General features: G+C 39.4%; 1 protein-coding gene across 1 annotated transcript; it reads right to left on the reverse strand.

The window, feature by feature from the left end:
• Positions 1-5,371: 5,371 nt before the first annotated feature.
• si:ch211-112c15.8 (tumor necrosis factor receptor superfamily member 1A) lies at positions 5,372-17,659 on the reverse strand. Its single transcript, XM_037771688.1, has 10 exons — positions 17,413-17,659; positions 14,549-14,645; positions 14,328-14,450; positions 13,941-14,093; positions 13,793-13,820; positions 11,802-11,986; positions 11,485-11,679; positions 9,755-9,792; positions 9,416-9,518; positions 5,372-5,868 (listed from the first exon to the last, which is right to left on the reverse strand). The coding sequence occupies exons 1-10, from the start codon at positions 17,425-17,427 to the stop codon at positions 5,564-5,566; spliced, it is 1,242 nt and encodes a 413-aa protein (XP_037627616.1). The 5' UTR covers positions 17,428-17,659; the 3' UTR covers positions 5,372-5,563.
• Positions 17,660-20,312: the final 2,653 nt, after the last annotated feature.

Genomic DNA, 20,312 nt, shown 5'->3' on the forward strand with positions numbered 1-20,312 from the left:
TTTTTTTTTTTTTTTTTTAAAGTTATTTTTTTGGGGGCATTTTTCCATTTTTATTGAGGACAGTGGATAGAGTCTTGAAAGGGGGGAGAGAGAGAGTGGATGCGGAAAGGGCCACAGGCCGGATTCGAACCCGGGCCGCCGCGGTCAGGACCAAGCCTTGATACATGGACGCCCGCTCTACCAACTGAGCTAACCCAGGCGCCCAGCCGGCTCTTTTAAGTGAACAATAAGAGCTGGCTCCCGTCCGAGAGCCGTTTTTTATTTTTTTATTTTATTTTATTTATTTTTTTTATTATTAATTCAAGGCAGAATGATAGGACGATCTTCTCCGCGCCACGGGCACTCCATGCACTGACCGTGACTGAATGACGTCCGTGCAACCAATCAGGTGATGACAGACAAGGATCATAACATCAAGCAGGGCGGGGGTGCGCGGCGCGCTGACGGTCTACAGGTACAGAGCAGGAGGGAGCGGAGGAGAGAAAGAGAGAGAGAGGAGTGCAGTGCGCGAATAGCAGACAAGATGAGTGACGGTCGGAAACGAAGCAGCATGTAAAATTATGGTAATCTGGACATTTTAGGATTAGTATAATTATATTGAATAATTTAAGTGATATATGTGCACACATACTAATCGAAGGTTAAAACAGCTAAAGCTAAATTTGGCTGAATTATATAAGGCAGAAGTGAAGTAAGACGAAGAGCCGTTTGGGAGCCGAAAGAGCCGGCTCTTCTTGGTGAGCTGAGCCAAATGATCTGGCTCACTAAAAAGAGACGTAATTCCCATCACTATCCTCTGAGCGCGGGTCCGGTTGCCCTGGAAACCACTAATAACGCTCGTCCACAGAATGAGACGCTGCTGGTTGTTTACTAATATAATACATTCATGGTTGTTTAACTGTTTAACGGCTTAAGAACCGGCGATAAGATCCGTTTCTTTACAGAAGTAGACGGTTAAAGTGCTTCTAGGAATGCTGAAAGCGAGAAAAAGTAGTGAAAGTGATAAAATGTGGTTTAAACATCACCAGAAAAGCGTTAATTATTTCCTCTTGACATTTTTAGAGGCAGAAGATGTGAAAATGTGGGCCAACAGTAACTTTTCCTACACGAAACTAGATATTTTCCCATGTTGTAGGCTATTAGCATCTTCCATAGACTAAATAAAATATAGTGAACATAATGGAGTGGCCCAAATTAATAGATTAGACGCCACAAATATGATATTCTTTGTTTCAAACGTCAGCATGTGTCCCAAAATGGTGCGTTCAGGTACAGTTGGAATGTAGTGACATCATAAAGGTTTATTCCCACTCTGAGGCTGCACTGGTTGTTTTTAAGAAATCTCATAAACTATTGTTTTACTGCTTTCGTTTTACATAAGAAAGTAGAGATAAGTAATTAGTGTAGTAATAATAATTTAAATAATTTTAAAATATATTAAAAAAAAACTTGTCAAACTTAAACACAAAGTTCTTTCCAGATTAAAAGATTTACAGAATAAAAATGAAAAAATAGGACAGATAAGGACAGATGTATTCTTAACCAAGTGGTCGCCAATAACTTCATTTTTCTTAATGGGTGAACTAAATGAATATATGTTTTTTTATTCTTCTATTCATTTTTGTTAGTATTTATTTATTTCGTTGTGATTTATGATCACTATTTATTTTGTTTCTCTTTATTTTTATTTTATTTTATTTATTTATTTATTTTCCCTATTTAGTTTCTATCTATTTTTGTTTATTATTATTCCTATTGTATTATTTTATTATTTTATTTATATTTTCTAACTTTATCCCTAACTTTTATTTATTCATCTATTTACTTATTCTATTTCAATTCCTTTTCTATATTTATCTTCTCTTCTCTCCTAATATAAGTAAAAATAAACAAGTTATTTTTCCTCTCTGTACATTTATGTATTCTCTGGGCCTATGGACAAAAAATATTATATATTATATCCCTACTTAATGGAACAATGTGGGGACATTGAGGGGATGTCGAAGTTCACGGACTGCCTCCTAAGGACACTTATGACCCTGTAGGGTCTTTAAAACATATGATTGTGCTGTACGACTGTACCTATAGCAATATGAGAGCACATATATCAAGCAGCACTGAGCCTGTACATAAAATGAAGGTGCAAGTGCAAAAGAAATAACTTAATAAAATAACATAACACCACCGTGGGTTGGTTTTCCACCAGCCGCCACTGATATCAACACGTGAATGTTTATTTAACCCTGCTATCAGAATTTAAGATGTCTACAGAATCTCTCTGTATGGGATCTATGCTTTTTTTTTCTATCCAGGGACTATGGACAATGTAGGACAGCTGTTCTTTGTGCTGCAGCAGAATTTGCAATTCATGAGATCGGTCTAATCCAACGCAAGAATAAAAGCTACTCAAGCACCCTGCCTGCATTTTCTTTGTACCAAGTCCTCCTGTTCTCAAACTGAAACACCAGCTGCTGCTGCTGCTGTTCAAACACTCAGCCGATACTCCCACCTTGTGGACAGAGAATTTTATTCATGACATATTGTATGATGACACCCTTACGGTGCCATGTTACCACACATTTGTACCAATGTAATGTAACAAAATAATAATTATAAAATATTTACACACATGCGTCTCAAGGACAACAAACCACAGACCTAGATTCACATTCATTAATAATTAACTCCATTTACTGGAAAGTCCTCTACTGTCAGTAACTGAATTGACACACAAAAACTCTCAAATGAGAGATACCCCAACACCCCACAACAGCAGGAAACCATCAGTTCGGATGGAATTTGAATATGTGTGGTGAGGAAAAACCCAGCCTGCTGCACCTCGACACCATTTCTTTTGCAGGAAACTGAAAACCTGACGTCCTTGCGGGGATTTCAGTGTTCTTCCCTTTACGAGGGTGCAGCGGCTGAGTTGTTACACCCGACTTTCATTCTCAAAGGAGAAGATAAAGTCGATGCGCTGCTTAAACATCACAGATGTACACACAGTTGAAATACTCAAACTCTTTGAGTAGTCTTTACTTTGACTAGTTAAATGCTATAAAAAAAAAAATAAGCACCAATTTCAGGAAGTATAAAACAATCTTCTTCTTAAGAAGTCAAAAAAGGAAGTTTTTCTTCCTGCTAACAACTCACACATTTATACATTCACAGTTCTGCTGTAAAACCACAGCCCTCAACTGTTGACCTTTAAGAGATGGCACACAAGAAGCTGGAGGTTAAGTGGTGTGTTTTTGACAGTACGGCTACTGGAAGGGGATTCCCCATTTATTTTATTTTATTTTATTTTTTAAATGTCCACCTAGATTACTAGAAGCCTACAGGCCACGATGTCCTCCGTAGAAATGCTACTGTTTTTGTGGTTCTTGTAACTTGCATTGGAGGAAGCCACTTGTCCAGTTCTGCACTCTGCGCTGCAACAAATCCAGTATTTTCTATAATATGTACAATACATTCTGCATTTTAAGTGTCAATTTGGAGGTAAAATAAAGCTATAAGGAAACATAATACACGTATCTGGAGCGCATTTGATGATATTTACCCATTAAAACCTGCAGTAGGTAGTATAGTTTTATGGCATCATTGGGCAAAAAATCCAAAATAACCTTTCAGCATATTGTAATTCAAGTGTTCTGAGAGAGACTTCTGCTCCTCATCATGGCTCTGTTTTCAGGCTTCAGAACATCTAGCCCGCGATGGGAGACTTTGACCAATCACAGGTCATTTCAGAGAGAGAGAGAGAGCGTTCCTATTGGCTGTTCATTCAACGGAGGCAGCTGTCAATCACTCGTGAAGTAAGGTAGGCACACAACAAGAATAAGAATAAATAAGATTAAATATAGGCATAAGCAATAAATACACTGAACTCCGATCAAACTAGGCAGCGCTGATCAAATATGAATCAATATTCTGTTACTGTAATGCCTATTTCTCTCCTCAAATGTTTTCAGAAACATCCATCCATCCATCCATTATGTGTAACCTCTTACGGGGGGGGGCTGGAGTCGATCCCAGCTGACATTGGATGAAGGTGAGGTACACCCTGGACAGGTCGCCAGCCACGGGCAATTTAGAGTCAACAATGAACCTGCATGTCTTTGGACGGTGGGAGGAAGCCGGAGAACCCGGAGAAAACCCACGCTGTAACGGGGAGAACATAAAAACTCCACCCCAGATTCGAACCTCCAAACCTTTTGCTGTGAGGCGACAGTGGTAACCACTGCACCACCCTGCCGTCCTGTAGTGTACTGTTTAGCTGTAAAATGATAAAGTTTGCTCCGGCTGGTGGGCGGTGCTTGGTATTTCCTCAACTTGATCTCAGCATGGCTGCCGGGTCCCAAACTTTCTCATTTTACAGCTACACAGTACACTACAAGATGATTCTGAAAACATTTGAGGAGAGAAATAGGCATTACAGTAACAGAATATTGATTCCTATTTGATCAGCGCTGCCTAGTTTGACCGTTTGCTCGGCGAGTGATTGACAGCTGCTCAGAGACGGTAAGACTCCAGATCGGCTCTGATTGGTTGTTTTTCTCCAGTCTGTGAAATCTTGCAGATGCCGTTAGGAGCACCGGAGGACACAGATTACCTGTCTCATGCACTACTGTCAGGATATAGCGACCGTTTTATAATCATATTAGCTCCGTTTCTAACCACTGCAGCTTTAAAAGAAGTAGGAAAAGAGGAAATACCCCAGTGGTAGTTTGGCCTTTCCACAGTGCTCCGTAATGCCATTTAACTCTTAGCGAGATAATAAAATCCATCTGCATCACTCAGTGTGAGTCATTTGTGACATTACTGCAGCTTTCTGTGGTTATACCATGTAGAAGTTGTCCACGGTGGAAGCACTGATCATTGTAAGATAATATAGTGCTTGCGTCCCCAGGTGCAGCCTCGGGTGTCGGTCGTGTCTAGAAGGGAGCCCGCAAACTAGGGATGCACCGATACCGATACCAGTTTCGGGTATCGGGTCTGATACTGTGCACATGTACTCGCGGCACGACGCGGTTGGGGCCCCGGTCGACAGTCGCACCGGGAGCAGGGAGCCACGTCACGGTGCGGCGAGGTCCGGGCGGTGAGCGCTGTAAAGCTGCGGGTGCGAGACACTTTCGCCCCGAGCCTTTCCAAGCCGACCTAGAGCCGATCGCGGCGCACCGCCTCGTCTGCGGGACTCCCCAGTCTGCCGTGTGTCGCTCACACCCTTCAGCTGGCTGTTAATGAGGGTCTTTTGGCAGAGAGAAGTACTCGTATCGGTACTCGGTATCGGCGAGTACCCAAATGTAAGTACTTGTACTCGGTCTGAAAGAAAGTGGTATCGGTGCATCCCTACCGAAAACTGCGAAATCTGATCTGAGATCTGCAAAAACTCTCGCGAGACTCGCTGCCCGACGATCTACCCTAACCTTAACCATTCGAGGTAAATGCCTAACCTTAACCATTCGAGAGAGTTTCCCCAGTTTGCGGGCTCCCCTCTAGCCACTACCTCAGGTGTCCCCATTGAAACCCTGGTCTGTGTAACTTCTGCAGGCTTCAGTTCAGGCCTTCACTGCAGCTTCTCCAGGCTCTCCTGCAGCAGCTGGGCACAGCCGGACAGATCCATGTAGTGCAAGGCCGAGAAGACGTCGTTCAGGCTGGCAGAGGAGCGCTGGCTCCACAGCCTCAGCATCTGGTACTGCCTCTCCATGGAGCCCAGACCCAGTCCGGCCTCCAGCTCCACCCGCTCCAGCTGCTGGTCGGCCACCGACAACAGACGCAGGAACTCCTTCCACCGACGCAGAGGAACCTCCTTGATGATCGCGTAGAGGACGATGGCCGGCCAGTGCTCCGATGGCTCCTCTTGTCTGGCGGCTGAAAGGAGAGAATCACAGACGATGGTAAATGGTAAATGGACTTGCATTCATACAGCGCCTTTCTACTCTTCTGACCACTCAAAGCGCTTTACACTACATGTCAACATTCACACACTGATGGCAGAGGCTGCCATGCAAGCAGCCGACCTGCTCATCAGATTCTAATCTAATCACTCACACACCGATGGCACAGCCTTCAGGAGCTATTTGGGGTTCAGCATCTTGCCCGAGGACACTTCGACATGCGGACTGGAGGAGCCGGGTAATTGAACTGCCAATCTTCCGGCGAAAAAAGGTCAGCCGCAAGAGTGTGTTTGTCTGTTTTTTGGCCAACAATTCAAGCTAAACTAAAGATAATCAAGATACAGAAACTGTGCAGAGGCATTGGAGTTGACCATGTCAGGAGATCAGCATCATGTCAGGAGGTGCTCTTAAAGAAAACCACGAATATGCTGATTCTACGAACAACTATTGTCAAAGCTTGATATAGATCTTAACCTCTGTGCCTTAGAGCTCCACGCTGCCGCACTGTGGCATTAGAAGTCGTTCATGTCACTAGTTCTTCCTGTTTGCACCCCCAACACTTTATTATTCACACATCTAACTTGCTGTGCAATACCTTTTTAGTGTTTATTTTAGTATTCATTATCTTTTATTCCTTTTGTTTTTATCTTAATGTCTTGTTTTATCTTGTTCTCTTGCTGCTGGTCTCTGGAAGTCACCAAAAGTAATTTCTTTGTATGCCTAGAGTGACAATAAACAAATAAACAAAGGAAATCTTAAATTTAAAACACAGAGCACAAGTCTGGATGCAGGTTTGTTAAGATGTCCACCTCATAAAATTTCCGTGACTACAGTAAAAAACCACCGTGCTCAAGTTGAAAGAGAATAGAGAACATAATATTTACCACAATGCCAACAGCACTACGAACACAAGGGGGTTTTCAGCTCAGCCATAAATGCCAGACACAACGACATTACATCATTAACGACAGGAAATGCAGTTAATCTTCCTAAAAGTATTTTAACTGAATTTCAGAGGTTTGTCTGGCAACACAGGGCTGTATCAGGCAATAAGTAATAAAACAACTTAAACTGCATTATCGAGAGTGAAGCACTGATCTACTGTAATCTGCTTTAAATAACGGAAACTACTCAAGTCTTATAAGAAAAGAAGCAGTGGAAAATCTATGTGGCTTTTCAACCTCTTAACCTTTCAACTTTTAACACTTCATATTACTATAAATAACATCTGAACGTGTGCGGACGGTGACGATTTCAAAGAAAGGAGTTAAAACATGATGCACAAGGATGCACATCATTCACAGCTAAGTGACATGCCCTCGCTATCTGATTTGCCGTTTCCCCTTAACGTCCAATTGCTGACTGATGCGAAACAGCGAAGGCGTCCTGTTTCCCAGTTGCCACCTCCACACTGTGCGCCACATGGCTGATCAATGATAAACAACGTGCTAAACGAGCAGAGATGAAAAGGCTACCGCTCTAAATGTGCGAACACTGTAGCTGGAGATAGTTCACCACATCAGTAATCACACGGGAGGAAAGTGTCACCATGACACTTTTTTTTTTATTTTTCACCACAAGGCGTTTGGCGTGAGTGATGACAAAGGATGCAACATTTTAACAGTTGTGATGTGTTGGAAGCTGAGAGTGAAGCTGAAGAAGTAGTGTGCAAAAAAAAAACCACATTATAAACTATTTCCTCTCAACTTGGACTACGTTCCAAATTTCATACTTTTACTTTCAGTACATACTGTAGCTACTGCCCCAGTAGTACGTACTGTTGCATGCAGTATGCTTACAATTGGGACGCACTACTTCGTCATAACATTGCGCCTTGAACTTTGACCCTCTTGCTCATGTATCTGTTGTACAGAAGATTGTGGGTCAGAATAGCCAGAACAGCATGCTGGCTTGCGTACTGCAAAATGTGACCTGATGCAGTAAGACATCCTGGTATTTTTCAAGGCCTATTGAAGGAGGCTGTGATACGGGCGGACACGGGTCTTGGGGTATGGGGTATGACACATGCGCAGCGTAGCTGAAGTTGCTGTCGTGCGTTGCGATTGACTCAATTTCGGCAAATGCAGACCAGGTTTTACTGCGCATGTGTTGTACCCCCAAAGATATGACGCGTTGATGACGCATGACCCAGCCTCTTTCAATGGCATTTTTGGCATACTGCAATTGACAAACTATGTAGTGGGACATACTAACACTTTTTCTGGCATACTAAATAGTATGGTGGCATGGGTGTTGCAATGCAACAATTGGACTTTGTGTGAGGTGACACTGGAATCTTTGACTACTTGCTACACCTTGCAAGAGTCCTGATTCAGATGCAGAGAGAGTTCAAAGCTTCTTGAAAAATGTTAGTATGAAGCAAAATACTTTTATGATCAATAACACACGTTTGTGGTATACGCATTATTAGATGGCAGACGATGGTAGATGGTAATTAAAGGAGGGTTTGTAGTACAAATATGGTCCAATCAGCACAAATTGACATTTAGATCACCTATTATCACTATTATACACTGGGGACAATATGAAACAGAAGCTCTGAAATTTATGAGATAAAACCATAGAAAGGGAGGAGCTGAGTTGTAATGTTTGTATCCTTGTTTCCTGTGTTGATGTCGCAAGTCGAGCTGCTGAGAAAAATGTCAAACTTGATCTGATAATAAAGTGATATCATCATCGTCATCATAATATATTCAACTGGGACTTTACCTTGAATGAGACAGTTAAGAACTTCAAACAAACTAGGAATCCCAGCATCAACGTTAGAGCAGCATTACTTGTATTTGAAGTCTTTAAAATTACTCTCACGTGTAAAGTAGTTAATGTGAAAGTGGAGGCTTCCATGCAACAAGACATGAGACCCAGACATTTAAATATATCATTCCCTAAAACAAATATATCTGATCTTTCTCAATTTTCTTGACATTGTTTATCAACTTGTCCTCCATAAACATGTTTCCAGGTTTTGCCCTAATTTAGACTTCTGGTATGATGACATACCGTTAGTGTCACTTCTTTCTAATCTAACTAAACAGGCTCTCTAAGATCTAAGATAAAGTTAATCTGTCACACTTCTTCCTCTGCTTTGTTTTATCAATGGGAATGGATGTATGAGATAGTTTGTTCCAACAACCCGCCTCAAAAATACAGTTTCACAAGCACCCCAGAAGAACTCTTGACTTGACTCTATTTTAGAACAATTTCACAAATGTGTTTTTGCAGTTGTAGTTTCTTACTTTCATGAGGCAAAATGACTCTTTGATAAATATGAGTCTTCCGTCTCATCTCACCACAGCAACGAAACTGCTCTGCTTGCTGATCTCATGACAGCTTGATTCAACACCTCCGAGCTGCCTTTAATACTTTCTATGACTCTATATTCACGTTATCTTTAGTAGCAATATCATGAGATGACCTCTGATGACCCCTGCCACATTTTTCTAAGATCTTACATTATCTTTAATACATTATTTAGCCGTGCATCAAATAGTGAATCTTACCTTTGTGTTCAGCGTCTGGCAGCAGAGGAGTGATGTGGGTTAGGTGTTCAGGTGCGGCTGGACTGAGAGTCATCATGGGAGTTTCCTCGGATATGTTAAATGTCTTAAAAGAACAAAGAAAAAGAAAGTGAAAGTCTTTGTTGAAACCGCCTCTCTTAAACGTTGGGACATTCTTCAGCATTTCTAAAACACTAAGAAATCATGATATTTTATCACAGCTTTAGTTCAACATTCAACATTTCACCTGCTCTCATTGACCTTTAAGGCCCTCTGACTGTCCACCTACAGCTACGATCTCAATCTCAACAGAACACAAAACATATGAAACTGAGAACATACCAGTGCGTTCGGGCTGCTACCTTGATGATCGCATTGTTCTGTTTGGAGGAAAACAGATTTTATCAGTAAGTTTCCTGCTTGAACAGTCGAGAAAGAACATTTAAAAAAGGTTAGGTTAAACACTGAAAATACCTTCTGCAAGAATAAATACCTTTTCAACTTGCTTTGTATACACATATTCTAATTGTGTAAGGTTTCATACATGAGAGTTTATCTTAATTTGTGTCGTGTCACAGTATCTGCAGCGTATCTACAAACAAACTACACAAAAATGTATATATGAAGTATTTGTTATCTCTCCAGTGGATACCACCAGCTTCTATTACTTCTATTACTGCCAGCAGTGAAAAAGTACGTAGATACTGTACGTAAAGGTCCAGTGTGCAGGATGTGTTGGTATCTAACGGTGAGGTGAGGAGATTGCAACCAACTGAAGCGTCTACTGTGCGCCAAGCGTGTTGGAGAGCTACAGAGGACGACGCGAAAACGCGAATGTCTCTCTCCAGTGCCAGTTGTTGTAAGAGTAGCGTAGGTCATTTAGAACAAAGCCAGTGTGTAGAGTGTGTGTGTGTACATGGGAAGTGAGTGGTGAAGCAAGAGAAAGAGAGAACGGCGGCGACAGGAGCGAGTAACATCATTGACTCCGCCCCAAGCAGGAAAAGTTTAGTTTGGTTTGACCATCCATACCATAATAACACTACTTTAGGAGCAACGGAAGTCAAACGGCGGCTGGTGGTACCACAGTTTTGCACTCTGCGGCTCACGTTAGTGCAGTTTCACAAGTGTGTCGGAGAACTACGGTGGCCTTCAGGTAACGTAAAAAAGGCTCTCTCTAGAGCCAGCGTTTGGTTTGTCCGTTCTGGCGGACTCCGTGAAGAGGGCCCGCTGCCTATGTGGATATAAACGGCTCATTCTAAGCTAACGAAAACACAGCGACTCTCATTATCAGGTGATTATACAGTAAAGAAAACATACTTATTGATATTATATTACATTTCTGCCAATCATTTTGCCCCCTAATTGTTACACACTGGTCCTTTAAGCAAAAGTAACAATACCACATTGTAAAAACATTCCACTACAAGTAAAATCCCTGCATTCAAGTACAGAAGTATTAACAGCAAAATGTACTATCAATGTAGTATCAAAGGTAAAAGGACTAATTTGTAGGTATAACGGGTCCTGGCGGTGTTAAATTATTATAATCGTAATAGTGGATTATCATTACAGGTTAATTAAAGAGCCGGTGAGTAACATTTCGGGGGGATCTATTGGCAGAAATGGAATATAATATTCTATGTTTTCATAGAGCGAGGTGAACGATGTTACCACGATTTTGCACTCGGCGGCTCACGTTACTGCAGTGTTGGAAAGGGAGGAGTGAGCGGAGGGGTACTCAGTTGGTTGCAATCTGCAACCACAACGCTAGATGCTGCCAAAATCCTACACACTGTACCTTTAATGTGTAAGAAGTATTTTAATGTTGTATTTAGTTTGAGCTATTTTACACACTTTTTGGGCAGTTTAATATGTATAACACTGTGTCATATTTACAAGCTGATCATATTTTTTTGTGTGTAAAATATTAATCTCTATGAGCGATAAAATAAATGTAAAAAAGTACAAGTGAAGTAGAGGTGTAAGTAAGTACTCAAGTAAAGAACAACTCAAAACTGTATTTAAGTACTTGAGTAAATGTGCTTAGACACGTTCCACCACCGGTTACCTACCGTTGAGTTTAGGGTCCTCGACAGGCGGCACCAGCTCTTTGTTCACACTCCAGCAGAGACAACTGTCTGGATATCCGAGACAACTGTCTGGATATCTGAACGGGTTCCTGACGAAGAGCAGCAGGAACACCAGAAGTGTCACAAGAAGTGTCACCAGAACCAACACAAGAATCAACCAGGGCGTTTCAATCCCTGCTGTGGACACACAGAAACACCGACATCATTACAGTAATTCTGTCAAAAACTCTGACAAAAACCACGGACCAGTGAGTTATTCTGTCACTTTACTTTTAGTACAGCACATATTTAGTACTAACAGTGAGGTTGAAGATCCACAACAGGACTCGATGTGTTGTTTGTGGTTCTTGTATATGCAGACGTAGATGCAGATGTAGATGCAGACGTAGATGCAGATGTAGATGCAGATGCAGATGCAGATGTGGGTGTAGCTCCAGATGAATTTGTAGGAAATGAAATTTGAGTTGGTGGTGTTGTACATTGTCTGTTGCAAAAAAAGGAGAAATTAATAAAGATAAATGAGGAATCTGACAACACATTTTTCCATACATTAAAGGTTAGTTTTTTTTTTTTTATCTTTCACGTCTTAAAACAACAGTCGGGTGCCCATATGATCATCAAAACTGTTTTTGCTTGCTGTATTCATTAAAATATCCCTTCTTGATGTGATTTCAATGGAAGTGAAGGAGGACAAAAGTAATTCCTCTGGTTTATCTGAAGTTAATATGAGGCTTTAACAGTCTGAGTTAGTCAAATGAAGTGGATAGCAAAAAGTAGTAAGTCTTTTTAGTGTGTTTGCCTGGACAGTGTGTCCCTGCTGCACCCGATTCAACTGTTATCAGGCCATTAAATAGGCGTTATCAGTCGCTATAAGCACCATAGATGTGGGTCAGTAGGGGCCTACTACGTTGTAAAAGTTAAAAGCGAAACTTAAAAGCAACACATTCTAACACATTGTAAAACTGAATAAAACATTACATTTTGAACAGAAACAAAAAGGCAACAAAACTACAACTTCTTTAGGTTTAGGCAACAAAAACTACAACTTCTTTAGGTTTAAGCAACAAAACTACAACTTCTTCAGGTTTAGGCAACAAAACTTACAACATCTTTAGGTTTAGGCAACAAAAACTACAACTTCTTTAGGTTTAGGCAACAAAAACTACAACGTCTTAAGGCTTAAACAACAAAAACTACAACTTCTTTAGGTTTAAGCAACAAAACTACAACTTCTTCAGGTTTAGGCAACAAAACTTACAACTTCTTTAGGTTTAGGCAACAAAAACTAAAACTTCTTTAGGTTTAGGCAACAAAAACTACAACGTCTTTAGGTTTAGGCAACAAAAACTACAACGTCTTAAGGCTTAGACAACAAAAACTACAACTTCTTTAGGTTTAGGTAACAAAACTACAACTGATTTAGGTTTAGGCAACAAACGCACAACTTCTTTAGGTTTAGGTAACAAAACTACAACTTCTTTAGGTTTAGGCAACCAAACTACAACTTCTTTAAGTTTAAGCAACAAAAACTACAACTTATTTCGGCTTAGACAACAAAAACTACAACTTATTTAGGTTTAGGCAACAAAACTAAAACTTATTTAGGTTTAGGCAACAAAACTACGACTTATTTAGGTTTAAGCAACAAAACTACAACTTCTTTAGGTTTAGGCAACAACAATTACAGCTTCTTTAGGTTTAGACAACAACAATTACAACTTCTTTAGGTTTAGGAAACAAAACTACAACTTCTTTAGGTTTAGGCAATAAAAACGCTTAGTTAAGTTTAGGGGAAAACATCGTGCTTTTGGGTTAAAATAATTGTTTCAATAGTGAAAGTGAAACTTAAGGGATGTTAACACAAAGAAAACTACATGTTGTTGGTCCCATCCATCGCCCCAGACCTCCACCCCTTATGGAGTTTCATGTTGTCTATTCAACACCTGACTTCCGCTTCTGCTCCTGTCACTAGAGGTCGCTATCGACTTCTTTTATAACTTGATCGACCGTGTGAATAGAAGCCTACTAGTGGGTGTAGTAGGCCCCTATTGACCCACATCTATGATGCTTATAGTGACTTATAACGCCTATTTAATAGCCTTTAATAGCCAAAGAAAAAAATTAATACACTGAGGAAAAGATCTCTCCCCAGCTCCCAGGATTTATTAGAAGCTATCATTACAGTATGCAGATGGATTTTGTTTAGGATTAGGTCGTTCTCCATTTTGTCACCCAAAAAAAAAAAAAATCTAAACATGTCTGCCATCTGTGATATTGTACGTTCTCCCACCTTTTATAGTCGGGATAATCATGAAGATCTGGAAAAAAAAATTAAATTGTGAGAATTCAAAGAATGATATTCTTTCTTTTTAGAGTATATTATATTGAATAAGCCAGGATGCCAATATAGGGCTTTAACTCCCTTTGACTTCACTTACCTTTACGATCATAGGTACACTCCGTGCAATGCTCTGATGATGGTTTTTGCGAATACGTTTCATTGGAAGGCTTTATTTTGTAAAAGTATTGAGGTTTACACTTACATACCACATTACTTTTAAAGGAGCAGTGCTTTTCTACCACCTCATAATCTGGGGAAAAATCAAAACAGTGTTTCTGTCTCAATCCACAGCATTAACACACAGTCCTGACAAGGGGGCAACACAATAGGGTGCTCCAGGTATGACGTATTTTTGTAGGACAACCAGGAAGTTAGCATCGACAAAAAGCCAATGGGATGGGTCCTTTAACTTAAAAAGCTTACACAATATCCCCACAAGCTGACATCACCCAAACCAATCATGGTATTTGAACAAGATACTTACTACCACATGTCTTACATCTTAGGCATTTGGTTGTACAGTTTGGTATATCTGTATATGTTCCATTACCGCATTTTTCACATCTGAGCTTTCCAACTGAACAATCACCATCAGGTTTATAATATCCTGGGAAACAGTGGAGAAAAGGAGAAAGAGAACGAGTTAGTATGTGATTAATCATCCACTAGATGTACAATGCACGAAGCTCTTTGTTAACAACTTACCAGATTGACACTTTTCATGCCTTGAATTCCCCTGTTGTTCTGTAAACTCAGTGTGACTCTGTCCGGCGGACAGGAAGGTAAGCATCAGCGGAAAAACCTGAAACAAAAGACGAGGTTTCAGGTCTGCGTTGGAGAAGAAGATGATGACGTTACAGCTGCCATACAAGAGGACAGCTGGAGTGGGAACCACACGGCTCAACACAACTCGTCAAGTCACTGCACGGGCATCTTTAGTTCTTTCATTTTCATGCACCTTTCATATCAAGCAGGTCTAAATATTCAAATATCTGACATCCGTCCTATACAAAAACACATACTATCAAGGAACAGATCTTATCAAACTGTTTTTTAACTATTAAATATCACCATGAAACTTCCCCAGTTGGTTATTTACATCAAGGCAATTATTTTTTGTACTACAAGTTTTCTGAAAATGTATGTTTAAATATGCAAATGAGGCATTATCTTCTTAAATATGTGCTAATTTCCATACATTTCCAGAACGAAAATCTGAACATTGGATAAAGTCAGGTTAAAACAATTCTTGTTTCATTTTGTTGACATATTAGAGTCAAAGGTTTTTACAGAGGGGATTTTGGATATTGCTTTTTATCACTCCACAAATCAGAAAATACTGTCAACAGCCATAAAAAAAATCCATTTTCACCAGTTTTTTAGGAATAAAATGTTCTATAAATCAGGCTATGAATGATATATGAACAAACCCCCTCTGTTAAAACCTTCATAATATAGATAAGAGCACGGCTCCTCCTCCATCTTAATGTGATCTAAGGACGGAGATGTTAGGATTGTCTTGCATGAAATAGATGCTTCACACTTTTACAGTCAGTTTCTAAACATCCTTCTGTCCAACTGTTCTGTTCTGTGGGGCCTCAAGTACGAAAACGGTCCGCCAGAGTCTGACATCAGAGCTGCGCCCATAGCAACGATTTGTTATACATAGCAACGGTCTGTTATACATAGCAACGGTCTGTTATACATAGCAACGGTCTTTTATAAAGAAATAACAGACCGTAGAACGCTGTAATTGACCAATCAGAATCGAGTATTCAACAAAGCCGTGTAATAAATGGAAATAAGTGGATTGTATGGATTATATTCACTAGCAGTATAAAACATGTTAACTGTGTCCCTTATAAATCAAAAAGAAAATACCACAAAATTGTGAGGGAAATGTCATTATTCTTTGATTTTTGTTTGCTGGTAAAAACATTTTTAATGAATAATTACTGACAATGAGTGATACATTTGAGTTGAAGACATCTCTGACTACATTACAGACACAAAATCACAGCCTGGGACGTATACAGCCATGACTGCTTGATCTGATTTGACCCGAACATTATAAGCAATAAAAGAAAACAACCTTTTTGTTTTCTTGTGATAACGAGTTAATCATCTTGTTTTCTCGAGATAACGGTGTTTAAAAAAAAATATTTGAATCTTTTCCGTTTAGGGCTTTCGTACTCAAGAGACAAACCTGTAGGTATAAGTTAGACAGGGATATGATACAAACTCTGTCTGGAATAAAAGAAAACTCTCCTCTCTAAAGAGGTCACACCTTTTCTCAAACACAGCTCGAGAACAGATGAGGGAGGTAAAACAGGATCCTTAAGAAAGTTTACAGTTAATCATAAACTGGCCTCAAATCTGAAGGAGCGCCACAGACCAACAGGGTTGTCGGTAAAAGGGCTCTTTGCTGACGAAATGATAAAGGCGTTACGCCCCAGGTCAAAACATAGTTTTTCATGCACTTATCAATTTTGAGATTTTGGGCTACTTTGCTTTCATAACACGTCTTCTTTCAGACTAGTGGAACGATCCAAAATACACATTTAGGTGTTTATTTTATTACTTTGTCTGTTTGTGTCTGTAGATTTCTCCTAATTTGAGTAAAAGTAACCATTAGATTTGCATATTTAAACGTACACTTTCAGAGAACATGTAATACAAAAAAGAATTGGCTTCTTGTAAGTAATCAAGTAAGGAAGTTTCATGGTGATATCTATTAGTTCAATTATTTACTCTATTCACCTGGGGTGTCTCCCCTTAATTAAATAATCTGTAAATTGAACAATTTATTAGGTTATTAAACGTGTAGATTTCGGTGCTACCTGAGTTGCAACACGATGACAGAGAGCCCCATTAATCACTTCACTCATCCACATATAACTCCTCTCATCAACACTACAGCCTTGGTGTTTTGCAACTGATAAGAAGCAACATGCTGAACCTTAATGTAAACTACAGTACTGCAACTAGCGATTATTTTCATTGTCGATTATTTTCTCGTTTAATCGATCAGTTGTTTGGTCTATAAGATGGTGAAAAATGTGGATCAGTGTTTCCCAAAGCCCAAGATGACGTCCTCAAATGTCTCGTTTTGTCCACAACTCAAAGATATTCAGTTTACTGTCATAGAGGAGTAAAGAAACCAGAAAATATTCACATTTAAGAAGCTGGAATCAGAGAATTTAGACTTTAAGTTTCCTAAGAAATTATTCAAACTGATTAATCAATTATCAAAATAGTTGGCGATTCATTTAATAGTTGACAACGAATCGATTAATCGTTGCAGCTCTACTGTTAACTCTTAAAAACCACCAGTGAGACTGTACGTACAGTTTATACTGTAAATCTCTTGCACAACATCCCCCAGAGTCACCGGTGCTCCACCGTCACAGAATATACAAAAATGAGTAGTTCTCAAGGAAAATATAAGCATTTACGATGGAAACAATCCCTTTAACCGACCGTATTCAGCACATATTGACACATAATGTGTGTTCGTTCGGAAGCTATAAATCATCCCTGAAACAACCGTGAAGATCTGGATTACTTACCAAAACAAAGTCCATGTTGGAAGAGTAGAGCGTGAGGAAGTTATACAACCAACTTTAAAAGAGTTTCATCAGATGATTCACAGTAAAGTCGTCACCAGGCGAGGAAGGCAGATGAGGCATGCTGGCTTTGAGCCATCTGTAGGATTCCTCTTAAGTTGAGTCAAATAATGAAGCTTTAGAGGAAGCCGGTGTGTTTGTGTGTATATGGGTCAGAGCTGTCAGTTCTTTGGAGTCTTCAGAGAAATGGTGGTAGAAACAGGAAACACGTCAACACACACACACGCACACACACAACGACACGAGTACTGGTGGCAACGTCAATGAGTTCCTCCGCCTGATTGTTTCCTATAATTCCAACGAAACTCTGAGATAATGATACGTTTCAGACACAAGAACTGGTGACACTTACGCACATGAGAATAATTCATGAGCCGGATACATGGTGGTGTTGGTATAAGGGCAAGGTGGGCACACAGGTTATATAAGGCCCATCAGTGGCTTTGATGCAACTAGAGGTGCAACGATTAATCGATCCCACAAATGCATGATCCTTACAAGTTGGACATCATTGTGAAGGTAAATAAACAGGCTCTCCAACGATATAAAATACAATGCAACAGAGAAATAATCCACCAAACACAAGTTTCCGAACTTTTTCTTTCCAAGTTTTATTTTCCTTGAGAACCACTCATCTTTGTTTATTCTTGGGTGCCTGTGAATCACGGTAGTATGTACGCACAGTCTCACTGGTGGTTTTTAAGAGTTAACAGTAGAGCTGCAACGATTAATCGATTCGTTGTCAACTATTAAATTAATCGGCAACTATTTTGATAATCGATTAATCATTTTTTTAAGAAAATAAAAGTCTAAATTCTCTGATTCCAGCTTCTTAAATGTGAATATTTTCTGGTTTCTTTACTCCTCTATGACAGTAAACTAGGGCTGTCCATGTATGAAAATATTTAATCGTGATTAATCGCAAATTAATTGCACATTATTTATCTGTTCAAAATGTACCTTATAGGGAGATTTGTCAAGTATTTAATACTCTTATCAACATGAGAGTGCTTTATGCAAATGCATGTATATATTTATTATTGGAAATTAATTAACAACACAAAACAATGACAGATATTGTCCAGAAACCCTCACAGGTACTGCATTTAGCATAAAACAATATGCTCAAATCATAACATGGCAAACTGCAGCCCAACAGGCAACAACAGCTGTCAGTGTATCAGTGTGCTGACTTGACTATGACTTGCCCCCAAACTGCATGTGATTATCATAAAGTGGGCATGTCTGTAAAGGGGAGACTCGTGGGTACCCATAGAACCCATTTACATTCACTGATCTGGAGGTCAGAGGTCAAGGGACCCCTTTGAAAATGGCCACGATAGGTTTTCCTCGCCAAAATTTAGCGTAAGTTTGGAGCGTTATTTAGATCCTTTAAGTTTTCTAGTTTCATATGATGCCAGTATCTTCACTCTAGCTTTAAAACAGAGCCCACTACAATTTAAAGTGGTCAATGCGTTAAAGAAATTAGTGGCGTTAACGTGTTATTATCACGTTAACTTTGACAGCCCTACAGTAAACTGAATATCTTTGAGTTGTGGACAAAACATGACATTTGAGGAAGTCTTCTTGGCTCTTTTTGGAAACGTTGATTGACTTTTTTCACCATTTTACAGACCAAACAACTGATCGATTAATTGAGAAAATGATCAACAGATTAATCGATAATGAAAATAATCATTAGTTGCAGCTCTAGTTTCCTGGATTTAAAATTTAAGAGGCAGGTTCCACTGCACAGGTGGCACAATCAGGTGCAATTGCAGTTCCATTGAAGTTATTAATACTTTTAAAGTGTAAATATTCCATTAATCACTTCTGGTGAATTTAGTGGTGATGTATATATATATAGTCATAGTCTGATGAACTACTCATCTAAAGGTGATTGCTTCACTTCCTCACGCTCTGCTCTTCCAAATATGGACTTTGTTTAGGTAAGTAATCCAGATCTTCATGTTGTTTCAGAGATGTTTTATAGCTTCTATGAGGGGATTTTAAATCATCATCACTCATCGTATCAATAACTCATCAATAAAGAGACCAAACAAACACACAATATGTGCTGAATAAGGTCGGTTAAAGGGATCGTTTCCATCGTAAATGCTTACATTTTCCTTGAGAACCACTCATCTTTGTATATTCTTGGGTGCCAGTGAATCACGGTATGTACGCACAGTCTCACTGGTGGTTTTTAAGAGTTAAAAGTAGAGCTGCAACGATTAATCGATTAGTTGTCAACTATTAAAATAAACACCAACTATTTTGATAATCGATTAATCAGTTTTTTAAGAAAATAAAATTCTAAATTCTCTGATTTCAGCTTCTTAAATGTGAATATTTTCTGGTTTCTTTACTCCTCTATAACAGTAAACTGAATATCTTTGAGTTGTGGACAAAACGAGACATTTGAGGACGCTTTGGGAAACACTGATGGACATTTTTCACCATTTTATAGACCAAAAAACTGATCGATTAATCGATAAAATAATCAACAGATTAATCGATAATAAAAATAATCGTTAGTTACAGCCCTAACTGAGACTTTTACCTGGTTAAATAAAGGACAAGAGTGACCTGCAAATCATTAAATCAATATTTAATGGGGACTTTATGGCTTTACTCATCAGATTGGGATACAGGTGCATTTAAGTTTTCTCCAGTACATTTTAGAAATATTGCATTTTTGCCTTCACTGCATAAGATTTCAGGCTATAAAACATTATGATGATCATAAAATATGATGCATTTCTGCAGATTAAAACACCTAAAGCATCTATCTGAGTAATTCAACACTGAACGGGGACATTATTTCTGATTTAACCATTGTT

Source organism: Sebastes umbrosus, chromosome 6, assembly GCF_015220745.1.
Source record: "Sebastes umbrosus isolate fSebUmb1 chromosome 6, fSebUmb1.pri, whole genome shotgun sequence".
NCBI lineage: Eukaryota > Metazoa > Chordata > Actinopteri > Perciformes > Sebastidae > Sebastes > Sebastes umbrosus.

Excerpts from the sequence above, each read along its gene's own strand:
- si:ch211-112c15.8 (XM_037771688.1), bottom strand. Across the intron at positions 9,519-9,754 it reads GTAGCAGCCCGAACGCACTG|ACATTTAACATATCCGAGGA; the intron begins GTATGTTCTCAG and ends TGTTCTTTTAAG. Across the intron at positions 5,869-9,415 it reads GCCAGACGCTGAACACAAAG|CCGCCAGACAAGAGGAGCCA; the intron begins GTAAGATTCACT and ends CTCTCCTTTCAG.